This window comes from Lynx canadensis, chromosome B1, assembly GCF_007474595.2.
Source record: "Lynx canadensis isolate LIC74 chromosome B1, mLynCan4.pri.v2, whole genome shotgun sequence".
In the NCBI taxonomy this organism is placed as follows: domain Eukaryota; kingdom Metazoa; phylum Chordata; class Mammalia; order Carnivora; family Felidae; genus Lynx; species Lynx canadensis.
In genome coordinates this window covers 44,512,410-44,533,693 of record NC_044306.2, presented here as the reverse complement: position 1 = coordinate 44,533,693, position 21,284 = coordinate 44,512,410, and the positions used below count along the sequence as shown (strand labels likewise).

General features: G+C 38.4%; 1 protein-coding gene and 1 pseudogene across 4 annotated transcripts in view; both read left to right on the top strand.

The window, feature by feature from the left end:
* The first annotated feature begins 6,787 nt into the window (after nt 1-6,787).
* The window catches only part of DDHD2 (DDHD domain containing 2), a 30,446-nt gene continuing 15,949 nt past the window's right edge, over nt 6,788-21,284 (top strand). For 2 of the 4 annotated variants that reach the window (XM_030312620.1, XM_030312621.1), the window contains exons 1-14: nt 6,788-7,291; nt 7,560-7,662; nt 8,547-8,774; nt 9,698-9,888; nt 10,442-10,531; nt 11,081-11,201; nt 13,318-13,407; nt 14,351-14,486; nt 16,997-17,205; nt 17,484-17,551; nt 18,364-18,486; nt 19,554-19,649; nt 20,689-20,817; nt 20,929-21,084. In XM_030312620.1, the coding sequence (XP_030168480.1) occupies nt 8,555-8,774; nt 9,698-9,888; nt 10,442-10,531; nt 11,081-11,201; nt 13,318-13,407; nt 14,351-14,486; nt 16,997-17,205; nt 17,484-17,551; nt 18,364-18,486; nt 19,554-19,649; nt 20,689-20,817; nt 20,929-21,084 (1,629 nt within the window). In that variant the 5' untranslated portion in view covers nt 6,788-7,291; nt 7,560-7,662; nt 8,547-8,554. The remainder of the gene's footprint in view (nt 7,292-7,559; nt 7,663-8,546; nt 8,775-9,697; nt 9,889-10,441; nt 10,532-11,080; nt 11,202-13,317; nt 13,408-14,350; nt 14,487-16,996; nt 17,206-17,483; nt 17,552-18,363; nt 18,487-19,553; nt 19,650-20,688; nt 20,818-20,928; nt 21,085-21,284) is intronic. The other 2 variants (XM_030312618.1, XM_030312619.1) reach the window with 1 other exon arrangement.
* LOC115513245 lies at nt 14,861-15,008 on the top strand (annotated as a pseudogene).

The window sequence follows — 21,284 nt, the reverse complement described above, 5'->3', positions numbered from 1 at the left end:
CTTATCGGATGTGTGGTTAGCAAATATTTTATTTTTGTAGCTTGTCTTTTTTTTTTTTTTAATTTTTTTTAATGTTTATTTATTTTTGAGACAGAGAGAGACAGAGCATGAATGGGGGAGGGGCAGAGAGAGAGGGAGACACAGAATCCGAAGCGGGCTCCAGGCTCTGAGCACAGGCTCTGAGCCTCAGCTCAGAGCCCAACGTGGGGCTCGAACCCACAGACCGTGAGATCATGACCTGAGCCGAAGTCGGACGCTCAACCGACTGAGCCACCCAGGCACCCCAGTAGCTTGTGTTTTCATCCTATTAACAGAGTCTTTCCCAGAGCAAAAGTTTTTAATTTTGAAGAAAACCTATTTATCATTTTTTTCCTTTTAAGGATTGGACTTTTGGTGTCAAATCTCTTAGAACCACTGGTTTACTTAACCCCAGTTCCTGAAGATTCTCTCCTAGTTTTTTTTCTTAAAGTGTTACATTTTTACATTTGTGTTTGCTACATTTACACTGGCTCTGAGGGGAAGAAAAAATTCTTCCTCCATTCTTAAGGTCTTCCTTAGCTGAACTAAGAATTAAATTTACATGAGACAGATTAATAGGAAAAAAAACCCCAAAGTTTTATTACATGGCACAGAGGCCCAATACTGAAATTGAGACCTCAAGAAGTGACCAAGGCAACCAGTTTTTATACTTTTTAGACAAAGAGACAAATTTGTGAGGAATTGACAGGACACAGAAAATTTAACTTTGGGAGGTTTAATTAGTAAGGAATTGTAAACAGAATTTGGGTTGGGGTAGTAAATAAGTAAAAAATAACAAGGGTTGTTTACACAACCTTCTTGGCTCTAGATTTCCTAGCTCTGGGTGGTAAGGATGTCTCTTTACCTCGTGGTGCAGCGAGTGTACCTTTCACAGGGGAGATTTGTTTCCTGATTTCAGAGAGACAGAGGATAATCTGAGTGTCCTTCCTGCACAGCTGTTTCTTCAGTAACTTTTATTTTAAATAATCAATATGGGGGCGCCTGGGTGGTGCAGTCGGTTAAGCGTCCGACTTCAGCCAGGTCACGATCTCGTGAGTTCGAGCCCCCCGTCAGGCTCTGGGCTGATGGCTCAGAGCCTGGAGCCTGTTTCCGATTCTGTGTCTCCCTCTTTCTCTGCCCCTCCCCCGTTCATGCTCTGTCTCTCTCTGTCCCAAAAATAAATAAACGTTGAAAAAAAAAAAATCAATATGCCAAAGCGGCCTATCATAGGCCACCTGCCCTGGGCCCCTACAGCCCATTCTGACAGCCGTAGCCAACAGGAAGGAAGCCTTGATGGAAACCTCCCAGGGCTAGTGGAAAGCCAGCTTGCTGCACAGCTTAAACTGACATTCTTAGGTTATCGGCCTGTAAAACAGCTTTCATTGCAGGAAGACAGAGAAATCACAGGGAAAGTATGTATCATTTTCCTCAAAGTGAAAACATTCTAAGATTATTAAATTGAGGGCAGGAACTATTCATTTGGGGCTATGAAGTAATACAATGAATTTTCAAAACAACTCTTTTTTTAAATGTTTATTTACTTTGAGAGAGAGTGTACATGTGTGAGTTGGGAGGGGTAGAGAGAGGGAAAGAGAGAATCCCATGCAGGCTCCATGCTAATACATTGTGTTTTCATGAATGGTTTATGGACTGACTTAACAAAAATTACCAACTTTGGGTTGGAAGAGAACATCACACTGGGTATCAGTAAGGTTTCTTCTAGTTCTGACATTCTTAATTTTTTTTAATGTTTATTTGAGAGACAGAGCATGTGCATACACACACTCACATGTGGGGGAGGAGCAGAGGGGGAGAGAGAGAATCCCAAGCAGGCTCTGAGCTTAGCATGGAGCCCAACACAGGGCTCCATCTCGGGACCACAAGATCATGACCTGAGCCGATATCAAGAGTCAGACACTTAACCGACTGAGCCATGCAGGTGCCCCTAATATTATCTTACAAACAAAGGTAGTGGCATAGCCAAAATTCTAGCTCAGACCTTCTGTTTCTTGATTTTAAGCACTTTGCCTCACAGCGGCTGCCTGTTTATTCTTGGTTAAAATGTAGATTCAATGACCCCTCTGATTAAACTATTTTAGTTAATAAGAAGCTCTGGGTGTTGGATCTAAATATCTACATTTTACTTTTTTTATTTAAAAATTTTTTTTTATTTTTTAATGTTTAGTTACTTTTGAAGGAGAGAGAGACAGACTGTGAGTGGGGGAGGGGCAGAGAGCGAGGAAGACACAGAATCCGAAGCAGGCTCCAGGCTCAGAGCTGTCAGCACAGAGCCCGACGCTGGGCTCGAACTCACAAACTGTGAGATCATGACCTGAGCTGAAGTCAGATGCTCAAACGACTGAGCCACCCAGGCACCCCTAAAAATCTACATTTTAAAGACTCTACTTAGCATATTCTTCCATTCATTTGAATTTGAGAACCACCATCACAGCCTGAAGCCCTGTTCTTGTTATTTTATAGTCAGACCATCCAAGACAACGGTGGAATTTTCTCCATTCAGGATGCCTAGCTGTCCACCAGGTATTGAGGACTCCTGCCTCCAAAAACTATGTATCCTCTTACCTAATGCCTTGATAGGCACTCAACGCATACATTTTGATGCTGAAATATGGTTTATTTTGGAAAGACATGGGAATTCAAAATTGATGCCTAGCAGTTTTTCCAACTCGGGATATAAAATCCAGTTGTTTCATGACCCTTAGACTCTTGCTTTTGCTCTTTAGGCAGCTTACTGGCAATTAGCATTATCTTTTATACTAGTGCATGGAATCAGCAAACTGCCTGGCACTGGAGACCCAATGTAACCCCTCCTTTTGCAAACAAAGTTTTGTTGAGACACAGCCACACTCATCTGTTTACCTCTTGTCTCTGGCTATTTTTGTGTTACAACAAGCGATCTAATTAGTTGTGACAGAAACCTTATAGCCCACAGAAAAAAGTTTGCTGCCTCCTGCACTAGACAATTGAAAGGGAAAGGTAGGGTTTGTTTCAGATTTTGTCTTTTTTTTCTGATAAGAGATCTGATATACAACTGTAAACAATAGCCAGTGAAATTGTATGTGTGTGTGTGTTCTGAGCGATATACCATAAAATATTCTCTTTCTGAGCCTACCTACTGGGCCTTCTTGGGAACCTAAAATTTATCTGCTTAAGGCAGTGTTTCTTAAAGTGTAGATCCCACACTATCTGCCTCTAAGTCATCTGGAGTGCTTGTTTAAAATGCAAATACATGAATCCCATCAAAGACTGACCGAATGAAAATTTCTGGAAGTATACCAGGACATTTGATTGCGCCCTCCTTTGGAACTGTTAGTGTATATGGTTCCTGTCTCTTAGGACACTCAAGATACATTAATTTATCTGCTTGTCTCTTAAGACTGTAAACTCCTTCAGGGTAGGTACTGTGTTAACCATTATTTTTGTATTCTAAGCTGCAGGGTGGGCACATTTAATTGCTATGGTCCATGCAAGCTGGGGATCCTTTCAAGGATCATAAGATCAGTCCATTAAGCAACCAACTCTTGATCTCAGCTCAGGACTTGATCTCAGGGTCATGTGTTCAAGCCCCGTGTTGGGCTCTGGACTAGGCATGGAGCCTATTTAAAACAACAAAACTATTAATACTAAGACATAATTTGCTTTTTTTCGCTGTTTTTTTTAATTTAATGTTTTATTTATTTTGAGAGACAGAGTACGAGCCAGGGAGGGGCAGAGAGAGAGGGAGACATAGAATCAGAAGCAGGCTCCAAGCTCTGAGCTGTCAGCACAGAGCCCAATGTAGGGCTGGAACTTGTGAACCGCGAGATCATGACCTGAGCCAAAGTCAGATGCGTCACCAACTGAGCCATCCAGGCGCCCCATTGCTATGTTTTTGACATTTGCACTGTTGATGCAAAAGCAATGGTGGGTAAAACTGCTTGCGCCTTAGCAGGAATTGTGAAAACTGTTAGGATGTCCTTGGAACCACAGAAGGGACGGCCATCTTGCCAGTGCAACCCAACGAAAAGCCCCTAGTAGCGTGCCAGAACGAATTGGAGGTCAACCAATCACAGAGCGACAGCACGACCTGATGCGAAAAAGGCCCACCGGGACCTAAACCCCGAACCGCTGCAGCTTAAAAACCCCACCCCTCCACACCTGGGGGCGACTTCCCTGACTCCTCTCTCTCTCTCCCTGAGTCACAGAACCTCCCCCGAGACCTTAGTTCCCAAATAAAGCCTTTGACTGCTAAAATTTTTTAGCCTCTGACTCCTATCTTTACCCTGCCTTACGCCTGACCCTAACAAAAACAAATTGTAGTCATTCATTGTATTGTGCACTGCCATGCATCCATAATAAAAATAGTGCATATTTTACTTAAAAATACTGTTCACGGAGCGACCGGGTGGCTCAGTCGGTTAAGCGTCCGACTTCAGCTCAGGTCACGATCTCACGGTCCGTGAGTTCGAGCCCCACGTCGGGCTCTGGGCTGATGGCTCAGAGCCTGCAGGCTGCTTCCGATTCTGTGTCTCCCTCTCTCTCTCTGCCCCTCCCCCGTTCATGCTCTGTCTCTCTCTGTCCCAAAAATAAATAAAATGTTAAAAAAAAATTAAAAAAAATACTGTTCACAAAGTACAAATTATTAATTTTATTAAATCCTAACCCTTGCGTTCACACCTTTTTCAAATTCTATGTGACAAAATAGTATGCATAAAACAGTTCTGTATACTAAAGTATGCTGGTCTCTTGAGGAAAAAGAAAGATTATTTGAATTGGTAACTGAACTAGCTACTCTTTTTTTCATGGAGCAACATTTTTATTTAAAAGTACAACAGAGAAAGTAGGACTAGTCAGATTTAGCTATTTGACAGAGCTTTTCTTGAAAACAAAGTGAGCTGGTCACTTCAAGGAAAACAACTGACAGTACTTCTTGCCTGTGATAAAATCTGGCCTTTCAAGAAAAAAAGCAGAATTTAGAGAACTTGTATTTGCTAAGAGCTTGACAGCTTCCCAATATTTACAGACTCTTCTGAGATTGATGGTAATTAAAAAGAAAAAATATACATATATATTGTATTATGAAATGTGTTAATATTTGGAAGACTGCACAGCACAGTGAATTGATATTTTCCAAATGACCAATGGTTGATCTCATAAATCACGTATAGGTAAAAAATCCACTCAAACTGCAAAACTGACCAATGGATTTTAATGTGTCAGAGTATAAAAAATTCACTGATATGTTTTCAGATTCCATATTGCAACTAACCTTTAAAAAGCCACCACTTGTTGAATTTTAGTGTAGAATTAAAAAGAATAGCCACAATTATCTGAAGAGGCTATTAAAATACTTCCTCCTTCTCCAGCTACAGCATAGTTGAGGGAGGCTGGGTTTTCTTCACAAACATCAACCAAAACTAAAGTTGTAAGTTTGAATGCAGAAACAAATATGAGAATCCAGCAGTTTTCTATTAAACTAGACATTAAAGAAATTTACAAAACTGTAAAGCAATGTCATTCTTTTCTCTGATTTTTCTTTCACTTTGGAAACTAGTTATTTTTCCATAAAAAAATTTACAAGAAATGGGCTTTTAATGTTATTTTAAATGAATTAGTAAATATTTAAATTTGTTTTAATTTCTAGTAAACAGTGATATATATAACTTAAACAATACCCTATAGGGTTCTCAATAATTACAGGGCAGAGTTCTTGAGACCAAAACAAAATTGTGAACAGCTCGTATAGAGGATATGGAGATTTAGAGATGATCTAAATTCAAGTTCTAGTTTTGTCACTTAACTGACTGATTTTAGGTAAGTTACTTAGGTGGAGACTGAAGATAGATACTGTGTTTATAATTTTGACTCCATCACTTGCTGGTAGTATGACTTTGGGTAAGTCATTTTACCTCTGCAAATAGGGATAACCATAGTCTGTACTTCATCAAGTTGCCAGGAGGACTAAACGGGATTACACCTGTAAGATGCTTACAAGTCTACCTAGAATGTAGTAAGAGATTAGCAAATGCCAGCTATTAGTCTATGATATTAGCTAATCATCTGACAAGATACTAGAGAATGGGACAGTTCTGGCATTCCTCACCCTCTTCCTGCAGAGCAGAAGCTATTTAGGTGTTACAAATTTGAGAAGGTATAAATAAACTTGTGGATATCTGTGTGTGGCTATTGACCTGTAAGAGAATTAAAGTGTTGTAAGTTTTTTTCTCGGTTCTGAAGAAATAAAACTAAAGAACATTGCCTGAACCCTTGCCCTATAATCTAGATAGAAAACAGGCAAGTATCTTACAGAATACCCAAAGGAGTCGACGTCTTCCATAAAACTAAATACTCAGGAGAGCAGGGCAGGGCCATTAGCTTCATGACTGTGGGAAATTCGTTTAAACTTTTCACCTCAATTATGTCATCTTGTTTTGACAAAAACATCTCGTTTCCAACCTCTCGTGCAGCTTTTAAATCCGGTGAAGCTCACCTCTGCATTTTTTAGACATCTTTTTTGGCAGCCTTGAAATCCTAATAAAACAGAACGAGGAGGGGGAAAGCCCCAGAGATAACCCTTTTTTCTTTGCAAATGCCAATGGTATCCATTCTCCTGTGCACCCAGGAGTCTGGGTAGACGAAGCCGCTGCCAGCGCCCTATCGTTCTGTTGCGTCTCCCTCGGGTTCCCGGCACCATTCCCGGCCCTTTAGTGCGGTCCGACATAGTACCGGGGTCAGCGGGCCTCTTTTCCCATTTAATCTACCAAGTGAGGAGGATGGGCTGATTAATCCCGAAGAAGCTTTGTCTTTCCCTGAAACTCAAAATGCTCCCTTAACCTGTCACCCTCCATCCCTGCCTTTCGAAGACTTCCGACCTCAGCCAGAGACTCCGCGCGCCGGCTCAGAGGGCAAGGCACGCCCCACGCACCGCCCGTGCGCCCGGCGCTCCGGCTCCCTGCCCGCAGGAAGGAGCCACATCTCGCGCGATTCCTTCCACTTCTCGCGACACTTCCTGCCAGTCCCCTGCTGCCTTCCTCGCCCCACCCATCGCTTCCACGCCGCGGTCCCGGCCACCTCACCTTTGCTCTTAGTAGCTTGGCTTGCCGCTCACCCGCTGGGAGCGCAGTGGAGACCGGTGTTGGGCACGAGCCTGGCGGGGCCGCAGGCTCCGCCCTGCTCCGCCCCGCCCCGCCCGGGCTCAGGGGAAAGGCCGCCGCGGGGACATGTACCCCCCTCAGCGAGGACAGGAGAGTGTGAAAGGCAGCGGGGCAGCCAGGTGAGCCCGCGACGGCTTGCTGGGGTGGGCGCTGGGCTGAGGGAGGCCCCACTGGGGTGCGGGTTGGAGGCACTGCGGGATGGAGATGCCGGGGGCGGAGTCGGACGCGATGCCTGAGGCAGGGAAAGGGGGTGCTGGGAGTACCAGCCCGGGGGTGGGTGACCTCGGTCCTTAGGGAAGCGGTCAGGGCCCCCTTTGTATCGACTGCGCCCTGTAAGGCACTGGGAAATTACCTTGTTTCTATTGGTGGTTCCGCTCCTCTCTGCAGGGCTGGAAGCGGGAGGAGGCAAGTCCCCGAGCTCTGAGGTCCCAGATCCGGGCTGCAGAAGGCCCAGGGTCGTGGGGAGAAGGGACACGCCAAGGTGGCCGAGGTAAGTTGGCTCTAGGAAAAAAAGATCAAAGTGGCCGATAGCCTCGAGAGCGTTCGCTCTGAGCGAAGCCGGGTGTTTGCCATCCCGCTGCGCTCGGTGCCGAGAGACCAATAGCGTTGCTCACTCTCCGCAGAGCTTGAGTGCTCTTTGATGTGTGCGCTGTTCTTTAACGAGTGGTCTGAGTGTTGACGGGGTAGGACCACGTAGGCCAGAGTCGCCTCTGAGGGAAGGAGGCTTTCGAGGTCGCTTGCTACTTTTCACCTGAGCCTTGGCAGGTGTGAGTGGGTGCGCTCTTGCGCGCAGTGGCCCAAACGGGGGTTCGTGTTTTCGGAATTTGTGCCCTAGTCCCCGATTAAGCACATTTCCAAGATCAATAAAAGGTAACAGGTTCTTAAGTGAATAGTTTCATTTTCAGTATTTTAAGATTCCGGTAATCATGTCAATGTATAATGATAGGGGTCTGGAGCCCTAAAATCCAGGAGTTACTGAGACAATTGGAGTTAATTTTTTGTCTCTATCAATAGACTTAGATTGAAATTGGGATCAGATGCTTTGTTGCCGTCAAGTTTTTGACCATGTGTTTCTTCTGATTCTGGGTTTGTCTTCTAATTTATTGTCTGATTAAAACCATGTAGTTTTCTGAGAGGATTGGGAGATCAGTGTAAAGTGGTTGGTCTGACTATAAGAAACATTGTGTTTAAAGCTCCCTCTCAAATCCAGCTCTTAATTTAGAACTTATTTCTATTTTCAGTTTAGATTTAGATTTTTTTTAGAAGTGGTTCCTTAAAAATGACCAGGTATGTGTGTGTGAGAGAGAGCAATTTCAGCGTTAATAGAAGGAAAATAACTTTTTCCCGATAGTTTTCTTTCATCTTGTCTTTTAGAGAGCGAAATGTCATCAGTGGGGTCACACCAGGAACAATTGTCCCAGTCAGATCCATCCCCATCACCAAACTCATGTAGTTCCTTTGAGCTACTAGACATGGATGCTGGCAGTTTGTATGAACCAGTTTCTCCTCATTGGTTCTATTGTAAAATAATAGATTCTAAGGAGACATGGATTCCTTTTAACTCTGAGGATTCACAGCAGCTGGAAGACGCCTATGGTTCTGGTAGGATGAAAATGATGATTTGTATTAAAGACATACTATTTCTCTCAGTCTGATGTAATAGTTCTTATATTGAGCACTATTAAAAAAATAAGTTTTAGATTTTTTTCTGGTTGTCTCGATAGCATTTTAAAATACTTAAGAATTTGGTCTGTATTTGAAAACAGTAGTTACAATTTTTGCATAGTTATCTACTATTTCTTATGTTCTAGCTTATGTTTCAGTTTTTGTTTATGAAGAGTGGGGGATGTCACATTGCAAGAGAATGATTAACTGTCACTTATTTTTTTCTTCTTTTATGAAACAAGAATGACGCTAGTAGCCACTTTTACATCATGATGGTCATGGTCATTAATTTACCTTTTGGCCCCTCAAGCAAAAAATTCATAAAAAAGCCTTATATACTTTTTTTTTTTTTTTTTTTTTTTTTTTTTAATGAGACACTGTTCTCTCTCCTCAGAAAAAGAACAAAACAATGTTGGGTATTATTTTTTTCATGTATCATTGAAACCAGGAATGGTTTTGATGGTTTATAAAGTAGTAAAAAAATATTATTTCCATTTTGTTTAATGTTAATTTTTTTTTAATGTTTTATTTTTGATAGAGAGAGAGATAGAGTACAAGCGAGGGAGGGGCAGAGAGAGAGAGGGAGACACAGAATCTGCAAAGCAGGCTCCAGGCTCTGAGCTGTCAGTACAGAGCCTGACATGGGGCTCGAACTCGTGAACCGTGAGATCATGACGTGAGCCAAAGTCGGATGCTCAACAGACTGAGTCACACAGGTGCCCCCATTTTATTTAATGTTTAGCCAGGTAGAAACAAAATTTGTATGTTTCATAACGTTATTTAGAATATAACTCAGAATTGTATTTTGGGAGGTTTATTTTAATATATCTACTTCTTTTCCTTTTTTCAATCCTTGATAGGAAAAGATTGCAATGGCAGAGTTGTCCCCACTGATGGGGGCAGATATGATGTGCATTTGGGGGAGAGGATGCGGTACGCTGTATACTGGGATGAGCTAGCATCAGAAGTGAGACGATGTACCTGGTTTTACAAGGGAGACAAAGATAATAAGTATGTTCCCTACTCTGAGAGCTTCAGCCAAGTATTAGAGGTATTCCCCTGACCCCATTTCACTTTTTTCCTTCTCTTATTTAATAATCTTTTCCTGTGACTCATTTTAGTGAAATTTCTAGAGTTTGGTTGTATCCAGATTACATTTATAGCATTTCTTTTTGCAAATTAGTTTCAAGATAAAGTTATGCCTTTATGCCTGTTATGTCTTTAAATTAAAATTTTTTTCCCCTAATGGTAATCATTGTTCATATTTAAACTATGACCACAGGATTGGTCATTTTAGCCTTTTATTTTTCTGGCTCTGGAAACAGTCTGGAATTTGCTTTCTTTAAGTTGGAGTAGACATTAATATTATTGAAAGAAGTATATCAAAATGTTAATGATTTTATCTAGTTTAGATGATAAAATCAGGAGTAATTTTATTCTCCTGCATTCTCATTGCAATTTTGAAAGATTTTTCAAATAATTTGATAAATTGGAGTTGGATATTCTTATGTAGTGATTTATCTAGCGGTATTCTTGTAAAAAAAAAGTTTAATTTTAATAGAAAAGCTATTAGAGAAATCTAATGAAAGGTGTTTTCTTTTAAGGAAACTTACATGCTTGCTGTAACTCTGGATGAATGGAAAAAGAAACTGGAGTCTCCTAACAGAGAAATTATTATATTACACAATCCAAAGGTGAAGCAAATGAAACCTTTCTTTCATGTGGGATTAAAGGTTAATTGCATTAGTAAGGAGAACTTAATTGGTTTCTTTTTCATAGGGATTCTACTTAGGCTAACCTATGGAAATTTTTATATTGCATTCACAATTATGAATCTTAAAACTTGTAGCCACTGCCATCATTTTTTTACCTCATTCAGCTTATACAAAAGAATTTTCTTAGTGAAAATTATGCCACTGTAGATTAAGAATATCACACATGTGAGCATATCTTACATGTGTAGGGTATTATTGAAAGATCTGTTAGTCTGATGTATTTTTTTCTTTTTTGGCTTTATTGTGTAATTGACAAAATTATAAGGTATTTAATGCGTAACACATTGGCCTATAATTTCAGGGTTCTCATTTCAGGCTGCTGGAGTTGCATGTCAAAACTGTAGTTGAGATTTGACTATGTATTATGTTTTGAAAGACATGTTCCTGTCCTTCACAAAGAGGGATAAATAGAGATGTCTATAATGTAGAATATATCTGCTATATATGCTTTGATCTTTTCTGTTTAAGCTTATGGTGCATTACCAGCCAGTTGCAGGGTCTGATGAATGGGGTTCAACACCCACTGAACAGGGTCGACCAAGAACAGTGAAGAGAGGGGTTGAGAACATCTCTGTTGACATTCATTGTGGTAATGTTAATCATTTATTTCTTTTCTTCTTTTTCTTTTTTTTTTTTTTTAAAGTCTATTTTGTGAGAGAGAGAAGGGGAGAGACAGAAATTGGGAGAGAGAGAATTCCAAGCAGGCTCTGTACTGTCAGCGTGGAGCCTGATGTGGGGCTGGAACTCATTAACCTGAGCTGAAACCAAGAGCAGGAAGCTCAACTGACTAACCCACCCAGTTTTTTTCTTCTGATACACTCATTTATTACTTAAATTGTGACCTGTTCCTGTGGATTTGGATTACCTCAAAACTTAAAAATGATTTAATCATATGGTCTTATGAGTTGAGATCCGCATTGCTTCGTGTACTAAGAATCTTAATAGATCTAAATATCTGTTTTAAAGTTGCTGAGTATATATAGTGGGATGGGTAAAATTTGGCAGTACTAATCAGGAAGTCACTAGGTACAAATGAACTGATTAGTCCTAATTCTAAAAAGTGTGATTCCACCTGTTTGATTAGAAACTTATTTCTGGGAGCAGCTCAGTGGCTCAGTTGGTTAAGTGTCTGACTCTTCATCTTGGTTCAGGTCATGATCTCATGGTTCATGGGATTGTGCCCCACATCAGGCTCCTCACTGACGGCTTGGAGCCTACCTGGGATTCTCTCTCTCCCTCTATCTCTGTCCCTCCCTTGCTCATGCTTTCTCAAAATAAATAAATAACTTAAAAAGAAATGGAAATTTATTTCTGGTAATTCCTGTCCTTGAAGATTTTTAGCTAAGGAAAAGTATTTGTCAGTAGGACCTTGATGGTTATCCATTGGTGTCCAGCTAGGTCCATTTATGGTTGGTTTTATAATATATTTAACTGGATTATAAAATTCCTTTTATCTTGTAGAGAAGATGGCTTATCTTAGACTTACTATACTTACAACATTTTAGACTTACTATAATTTAAAAAAAATTTTTTTTTTAACGTTTATTTTTGAGACAGAGAGAGACAGAGCATGAACGGGGGAGGGTCAGAGAGAGGGAGACACAGAATCTGAAACAGACTCCAGGCTCTGAGCGGTCAGCACAGAGCCCGACGCGGGGCTCGAACTCACGGACCACGAGATCATGACTTGAGCCGAAGTCGGCCGCTTAACCGATTGAGCCACCCAGGCGCCCCTAGACTTACTATAATTTAAAAAGATGAGTTTAGGGGCGCCTGGGTGGCTCGGTCGGTTAAGCGTCCGACTTCGGCTCAGGTCATGATCTCGCGGTCTGTGAGTTCGAGCCCCGCGTCGGGCTCTGTGCTGACCGCTCAGAGTCTGCAGCCTGTTTCAGATTCTGTGTCTCCCTCTCTCTCTGCCCCTCCCTGTTCATGCTCTGTCTCTCTCTGTCTCAAAAATAAATAAACGTTAAAAAAAAAAAAAAAAAAAAAGATGAGTTTAGCGGCACCTGGCTGGCACAGTTGGAGGAGCATGCGACTCTTGATGTTGGGGTCATGAGTTTGAGCCCCACATTGGGTGTAGAGATTACTTAAATAAAAACTTAAAAAAAATAAAAAGATGAGTTTAAACGTTTAGGGTTTATATACACATCACACATTGGAATAATTGATAAAAATGGAATATTAGATAAAAGTGTTCTACCAATGTTATGTTGCCTGAATTTGATTACTGTGGTTACTTAAGAAAATATGTTTAGGAAATACACATTAAAGTATTTAAAGGGCTAAAGAGGTATGATGTATGCAATCTGATTATCTACGCAACTGCTTCCAAATGATTCAGAAAAAAAATGTGTGTGTAACACATACACATAGAGAATAGTAAAGCAAAAGTGATAAACATTGAAGTGTTGAATTTGTAAAAAGTACAGGGAAGTGTCTATACTATTCTTTCACGTTTTCTGTAAGATTGTAGTTATTTCAAAATAAAAAGTTTAAAAAAGACTGAAAAGTTTTTTCACAGACTTATGTCAAGATAAATTAGAAACACAGTAAAATCCCTGTATTTTTACTAAGTAAGATATAGGACTGTTTTATGTCCTTTAAAGTGATCTGCTTATCTTTATAACCTATTCATTGTGAATGTTTGATTTTAGAATATAAGACCAGGTATCTAAAATAATTTGTCTTTTTAATTTCATTTGTAGGAGAACCTTTACAAATAGATCACTTGGTTTTTGTAGTCCATGGGATTGGACCAGCTTGTGATCTCCGCTTTCGAAGCATTGTACAGTGTGGTAGGTTTGCAGAGTGTATAAGATTAAATCATTTTAGGGGAATATTAGTCTGTACTCCCATGAGCTGAGATAAAGTGTCTTTTTAATCTTTTGTCTTACCTGCATAATAAGATTTGGATAGCTAAAGACAGGTGGCAAGGTGGTAAATCTTCTTAACTTAGACCTAAAGTACTAGTAAATTCCCTAGGCTAATAGTTATATTCTTAACTAATAATTCTTGAATGAACAGGCCTTTAATTCTTATAAAATTATTTTATGATGTGATGGTCCTCTATTCCAAATTTAAAGGGAACCAAAAAATGATACAGTTTAAATGGATAACAGAACCTTTAATCATTGTGTAATTTATAGTGTGATAAAGCTCTTGATGTTCTACTTGGAATATTTAGGTCGTTAGTATAACTTGATTTTGAAAGGTAGTGTGTCTAAAACTTAACAGTATATACTCAGAGTCTAATTGTCCCAATTTGGGAATCTTATCCTACTGGCTAATGCTTCTAAGCATAAACGTTCTGGAAAGTTAAGATTGATGTAGTATGAATTTCAAATAGTGTATATATTTTTTTAATTTAAAATATTGGATTGTGGTTGTTTATAAGAACCACAAAGTTAGGATAGGAATATAACTGCAAGGCCAATTGAAATAGTCATTTTTTTCTCTTTTATTAAAAAAAGTAAAACAGTCCCCATGACATAATAGAAATTTTGAAGTTAGCTTTTCTTTAGATAAAATGTTTTATATGGTAAAATAAAGTTCTGTGTTAAGGGAATAGCTCTTCCTATATGCACTGATAATATTCACTAAATACCACTTGCTCTTTGTGACTCAGGTAAATATGTGTTCTAAGCAAATGAAGATAGAATATAATTACATGATCTGTTGTATCCTAATTCTATAAATTGATTGCTTCCCTGGTGATGCATAAGTTCATTTCTTTTTCAGTTAACGATTTTCGCAGTGTTTCCTTAAACCTACTACAGACACATTTTAAGAAAGCCCAAGAAAATCAGCAGATTGGGAGGGTAGAATTTCTTCCAGTCAACTGGCATAGTCCTTTGCATTCTACTGGTGTGGATGTGTGAGTAATACCTTTCATATTTGAGTTGTTAACTATGATTGTAATATGTTTTCTGATCATTGATACGCTTGTTATGTTTCTGCTTATAGCTGATTGTATAAAAATTTTTTCAGGAAGTTTTGTGTGCTTCTGTGCCTTTTCTTAGAGAAACATTTTAAAATGTTGGCCAATCCCTTAGTTTAACTATCCTGGTTAGGAGTAAAGAGCTGTGTGTATCTTCTAGTATGTTTTATTAGCTCATTACTGTTTACTATTACAGATATATTATTTCTTTAGCCTTAAAAACAAACGTTGCTTTCTTCCCATGGTATAAGCATTTCCTTCTTTGGATGTCAAAGCTAACCTACCTCAAGATTTATAAAGTATTTTATTGTATCGCTTCTCAGCCTTTTGGCTGAGATCGAGTGTAGTATCTGTTCTTACCAGTTTAATATAAAGTATTTTATTGTTCCTTTTGTGATCTTATTTAGATAACATTTGTTCACATTTGGGGGAAGAAAAAAAGGAAATCCCCAAACATTAAATTATTAGCATTTATTACTTGAAGTATAGTTGTACAACTTTATTTTTTATTTTTTATTTATTTTTTTGGTACAGCTTTTTAAAATTAAAGTTCATATTTATTTATTTTGAGAGAGAGAGCGAGCATGTGTGTAGGAGGGGCAGAGAGAGAGGGAGAGAGAGAGAATCCCAAGCAGGCTCTGCACCATCAGAACCATGAGAGCATGACCTGATGAGTCCAATGTCCAACCTACTCAGCCACCCAGGCTCAGTACCCTAATTAGTACAACTTTTAAGTGATGGCTGTTTTTCCTGATTTTGTTTTAGAGAAAGAGCACAAGTGGGGGAGAGGGGAGCCCTCAGAGGGAAGCTCCATGAGCACAGCATGGAACCCAAAGTGGGCTCAATCCCATGACCCTGGGATCATGACCTGAGCTGAAATCAAGAGTCAGATGCTCAACTGACTGAGCCATCCAGGCGCTTCTTAAGTGATGGCTTTTTTTTTTTTTTAATGTTTTATTTATTTTTTTAAGCAAGAGCAAGCAAGAGAGGGGTAGAGAGAGGATCCAAAGCGGGCTCTGTGCTGACAGCAGTGAGCCCAGTGAGGAGCTTGAACTCATGAACTGAACTGCAAGATCATGACCTCAGCTGAGCCAAAGTTGGACTTTCAGCCAACTGAGCCTCCCAGGCACCCATTAAGTGATGGCTTTCTTAGGTCACAAGCCCAGTAGTTTTGTTTATAGATTTTATGGTAATGTCAGAAGATTGCCTTATGTTAAGGATATTCTAGAGAGCTATAGGCTCTCCAAAAAGAAGTGTGTTCATAATATAGTTCTAGGATAGAACTGGCAAATGCTTCTCTGGAAGATAAAGGAAGTAGTTTTACTTCCATGTTGATCTTGGAAATGGCTTTCCTAATTCTGCATCTCTCAGTTCTTAATTCTGTGTGATTTGAGCATATTGCATGTGCCCGATGTTGTATTATGTTGCTTTTACTAGGTATGGAGTTCATACTCATATCTGAACTGATACTAAGAGGTTACTAAGGGCATATTGCCCTCTCTAAACTACAGAAACTGTTGAGTCTTTGAGGAATCTTTATGGGTATCTTGAGAAAGCTTTAACGAAGTTGATTTACATAATAATGTCTGCATGGTTTTCCTTTGCAGGATGAGAGTTCTGTTTGCCTTCTTTCAGCTTTTGGAAATGATGCATTAAGAAAGGGAGCTGATCCATTTATCATTTGACTTGTGATCCAAAAACCTTAATGCTGAGAATTCTAGGAAAAGCCTCTGTATTATCTGTCTTTTAAAAAAACTTTTTTTATGGTAGAGAATTTTGTACAAAAAAGTAGCTTATATAATGAGTCTTCATGTACAGATTTTGATTACCCAGCTCCAACAAGTCTCAACACATGGCCGATTCTGCTGTATCCATTATCTTCGTATCCCTGTCTACTGCCCATCCCTCCACCATGTTATTATTTTTTTCCCATCGTATTATTTTTGAACCAAATCTTAAGATATTACATCATTTCATTTGTAAATGTTTGTATGTCTGAAAGGACTTTTAAAAATATATTAACCATAACACCATTATCACACCTAAAAAATTCTTAATATCAACAAATATACATATATGTATACATACACAAGCTCACACACACAGATCTTAAGCGGATCTAAATAAGGTCCATAAGTTGCAATTCACTGATATGTCTTTTAAGTCTCTTTTGATCTCTTGGTTACCTTTCCATCTCTTATTTCTTTGTAATTTATGTATTGAAGAAACTAGGTTTGTCTTGTATAGGGTCTCACTCACTTTTGCTGATGAAATTCTTTTGGCTTAATTAAACCTGTCTCTGAGTCCTCTGTATTTACTATAAATTGATTGTCTGTTGTATTTTTAAATATCTAAGTCTAAACTTGAAGGCTAAGCTGGATAATAGCTTAGAGGGGCTTTTGGAATGTATTAGGTTTTCTGCTTAAAATATTTTTCTTTTTTTTCAGAGATCTGCAGCGAATAACTCTGCCCAGCATTAACCGCCTAAGGCACTTCACCAATGACACAATTCTGGATGTCTTCTTCTACAATAGCCCCACCTACTGTCAGACTATTGTGGACACAGTTGCTTCTGAAATGAACCGAATATATACACTTTTTCTGCAGAGGAACCCTGATTTCAAAGGCGGTGTATCCATTGCTGGTCATAGTTTAGGTAACAAATGAGTTTTCTGTGACCAGAAAGGACTATTATATATTAAGGATACCTGTTCTTTAAGTACAGTGTCTTTTATCAGTATCAGATTCAGAGGTCTAGAACTGGTCTTTGATGTACAATTTGGAAGGGGTTGGAAGGGTGGTGGTGGATTGGAAGGAAAGACTTCCTGCTTCATAGATTTTGCTACATGGTAATTGGCTTAATAATTTTTGTATAAAAGACAGCTATGTAGTGCCAATGCTTAGAAATTGTCCCTTCTTCTATTTTACTTATAGGTTCGCTTATATTGTTTGATATCCTAACAAATCAGAAAGATTCTTTGGGGGATATTGACAGTGAAAAGGTAATTTAGATGTACAGATAGATTCTCATATACTGTCTCTTAGTATGGATCTTTAGATTTTAGACTTTTAGTTTTTTGCTTAGTTTAGTTTCATACCATAACGTTGATTTTACATTTATTTTAATTTTAATAGACTTGTAATTATCTTTGTCACTTTTGGATGATAGAAGCAAGATAGTAATATGCTCCCACAAATATTTGTCATATTCTAAAATAACTATAGGTATCTTATTTTCCATTATAAATATTCACTTCTGTTCTATTATTAGAATTATAGAATCATTGAGCTGACGTGGAGTTTGCATATGATGTGGAAATGAAGAATAAATTGGATGCAAACTGATATAATTTATAGAAATTCTGTCTGAAAGCAGTGGAAGGAAAGTCCTATGAACATTTATCTATAGTGTTAAATTAGTACTTAGCATATGCTATCTTGTGTATTTTCTCTTTTTATGTACGTATTCTATTTATATTGTTGGACTATGAGTTCTTCCAGGACAGGGGCTTTGTCTTAGATTGTTTTATGTCTTAAACACTTGTTCCTTAATAAGAGCTCAATAAATGTTGTATTAATGAAGTTGAAAATACTTTGATAATGATTCATGCATTCATTTATTTAAAAACATTGTTTCAACTGAGGTTGCAAATTTAGAGATTAGCCACTTCTTAAATTTTATATAAATTACAATTTATTTAAAATTAAGTATATCTTTATGTGGAACTCTTATACATTTTTATTGGCAAATAGTAATAATAAAGGAAAATCTAAATAAATTCAGAGAATGTGAGCTTTACTATTTAATTTTTAGGATGCACCAAATATTGTCATGGGTCAAGGAGACACACTGACACTAGAGGAAGATTTGGAGAAACTTCAACTCTCTGAATTCTTTAGTATCTTTGAGAAGGAGAAAGTAGATAAGGAAGCGCTGGTAAAAATAATCTTTTAAAACTTTATGCTGTACCATTTTTAGTATGTTTATTGCTTATCTTCATCTTACCACTTACTAAGAGCCTGCCCTTTGGAATCATTTTAGTCATAAATACTTTGTTATCATTAGTGATGTCCTTTAGCTTGTTTATGTGTTTTTTTATCATATAAAGTGATCTTGCTTTGTGGAAGTGCAAGGTTCAGAGGAGCCATGTCGACAAACATAGTGGCAGAGCAAGGACTAAAAAGCAACACAGCTCGGATAATGTGAACATGAGTTAGAATAAATGACCGCTAACTATTCTGACTCTTAGTTTCTGTTATATCTTCAAGAGCTCTGCTGCTGATATTTGCTTTTTATTTGTTTTTGTTTTTTGCCACTTTTTTGGTGCTTTTTCGGGTTTGCAATACATTCTTTCATTTAGTAGATATTCAGTGAATGCTTAATATGATCAGGCTTACTATACCAACCACTAGAGATAGAGCAGTCAGTAAGACAGATATGGTCTCTCATATCACTATGTTTATAGTGTAGCAGGGAAGACACATATTAAATACTGTATTACAATTATGGTAAGTTCTGAGTAGGAAAAGCACACAGTGGTATTTAAGAACTAACCTAGTCTGGGAGGGTGAAGGAAGCCTTAACCTCCTCAGGTAAGCAGCACTGAAGCTGAGATACTGATTGTTCATCTGTTTCATGTTCCACATTTGCTGTATGTTCTTACTGCTTGTGTCCATGAGTAGGGATATAGTATTTCTCAGGAATGTGACATCTGAGTCTGCATGGAAATCAAAGAGTGTTTTGTGTCATGCATTATCTACTCACTTCTGTAGGTTTGTTTTTTTTTTTTTTTGTAATAATGTCATCTATATTACTATAGCATTGATACCTTTTATTTTTCTCTAGGCTTTTATGAATAAAATACTCTCTTCTTAAAATTGAACAAGAATGATTGTTCTTCTTAAAAAAGAACAAGAATGATTAGGTCTTACTCAGAGAATAGGACATGTAATTTATTTTATTTTGCCTAGAAATAAGAAGGATATTTGATTTTCTATATCTAGGCTTTATGTACCGACAAAGATCTTCAGGAAATGGGAATTCCCCTAGGACCAAGAAAGAAGATATTAAACTACATTAGGACCAGAAAAAAATCAACGGTATGTTTAATATAGCTTGTAGGATTAAACAGTTTTTGACATCCTTGTATCCTTATGCTTTGTGAGGTGTTTAGGCAGCTAAGAAATTTTGTTAACTGATCTTCGGCTTTCTTTTTAGATATTAAACACATTTTTTATATTGACATCCTTAAAAAATATTATTAGCTTCAGAAATCTTATCTTCCCTGGAGTCTTCTCACCATTCCGTTTTTTTCCTTTCATAACCTTTTTATTGAAATACAATTCACATCACCTACCATAAAATTCACCCTTTTAAAGTATATAATTTAGCCATTTTTAGTGTATTCACAGAGTTGTGTAACCATTACCACTATCTAATTTGAGAACATTTCCATCACCCTAGAAAGAAACCCTTTTACCCATTAGCAGTCACTCCCCATTCCTTCCTCCTGTGAATCACTGGCCTTTCTGTTTTTATGGATTTTGTTATTCTGGATATTTCATATAAATGGAATCATACAGTATGAGGCTTTTTGTGGCTGGCTTCTTTCACTTTAGCATAATGGACTTGAGGTTTATCCACGTTGTAATCGTACTTCTACGTTCAGTTTTTTTGGCCACTGAATTCCTTTCCATATCTTAGTAGTTGTCTTTCAACTTTGTGGCAGGCTGTTCAGTTCTTTCTTAAGGCCCAGTTCTTGGCCCACCATCTGCATAAATTTCTATACTCATAGAGACATTTTGCTTCCATTAAAAGGGCATTGCACTTGATTGAACTCCTTAGCAACCCTCAGCATTCTTTTTCATCATGCTCTGCTGTTGTTTTCTCTCCTAATGGTTGCCTGAAGTTTCAACTGCTGACCAAATGACTGTGTACAGCTTTTACCATTTTAGAGCATGTATGGATGTTAGTTCATTATTTAAGACAATTTTTGTTTTCATCAGCTTTATCTTGTTTTTTGAGGACTCTTCCTAAAATTCAGAATACTCGTAAGCATCCTTTCAAACCAATAAAAAAACTGTATAAGCCTTTGGATATTTTTACTGCATAGCTTCACGGCATTGTATTATTCTTTAGGGTATTAATAGACCAATCCTGCAGCCAGCTTCAGGGGTGAATATATCTAACATCCCCAAAGAACTGGAGTTTTGCAATAAAACAGACTCTACTGGAAATGGTGACTATCTGGATGTTGGCATTGGGCAGGTAACAATTTTAATTAATTCTCTTTGGTCATTTTATTGCCTGCCATTGGTATGGTAGGAACAATTGTCACTTCTGTTAACAATGAGAGATATTTTTATATCCTCTTTCCAGGTGTCTGTAAAATACCCCCGGCTCATCTATAAACCAGAGATATTTTTTGCCTTTGGCTCGCCCATTGGAATGTTCCTTACCGTCCGAGGACTAAAAAGAATTGATCCCAACTATAAATTTCCAACATGCAAAGGTTTCTTCAATATTTATCACCCTGTAAGCATTGGACATGTTTTCACCTGAATATTAGGGCTCATTGGTAAAGAGCACATAATTTTCTGTTTCCTTTTTTTTTTTTTTTAATGGTTATTTCTTGATTTTGAGGGGGGGGGAGGGGCAGAGCTAGGGAGAGTGAGAATCCCAAGTAGGTTCCATGCTGTCAGTATGAGCCCAATTCAGGGCTCAATCCCATGAAC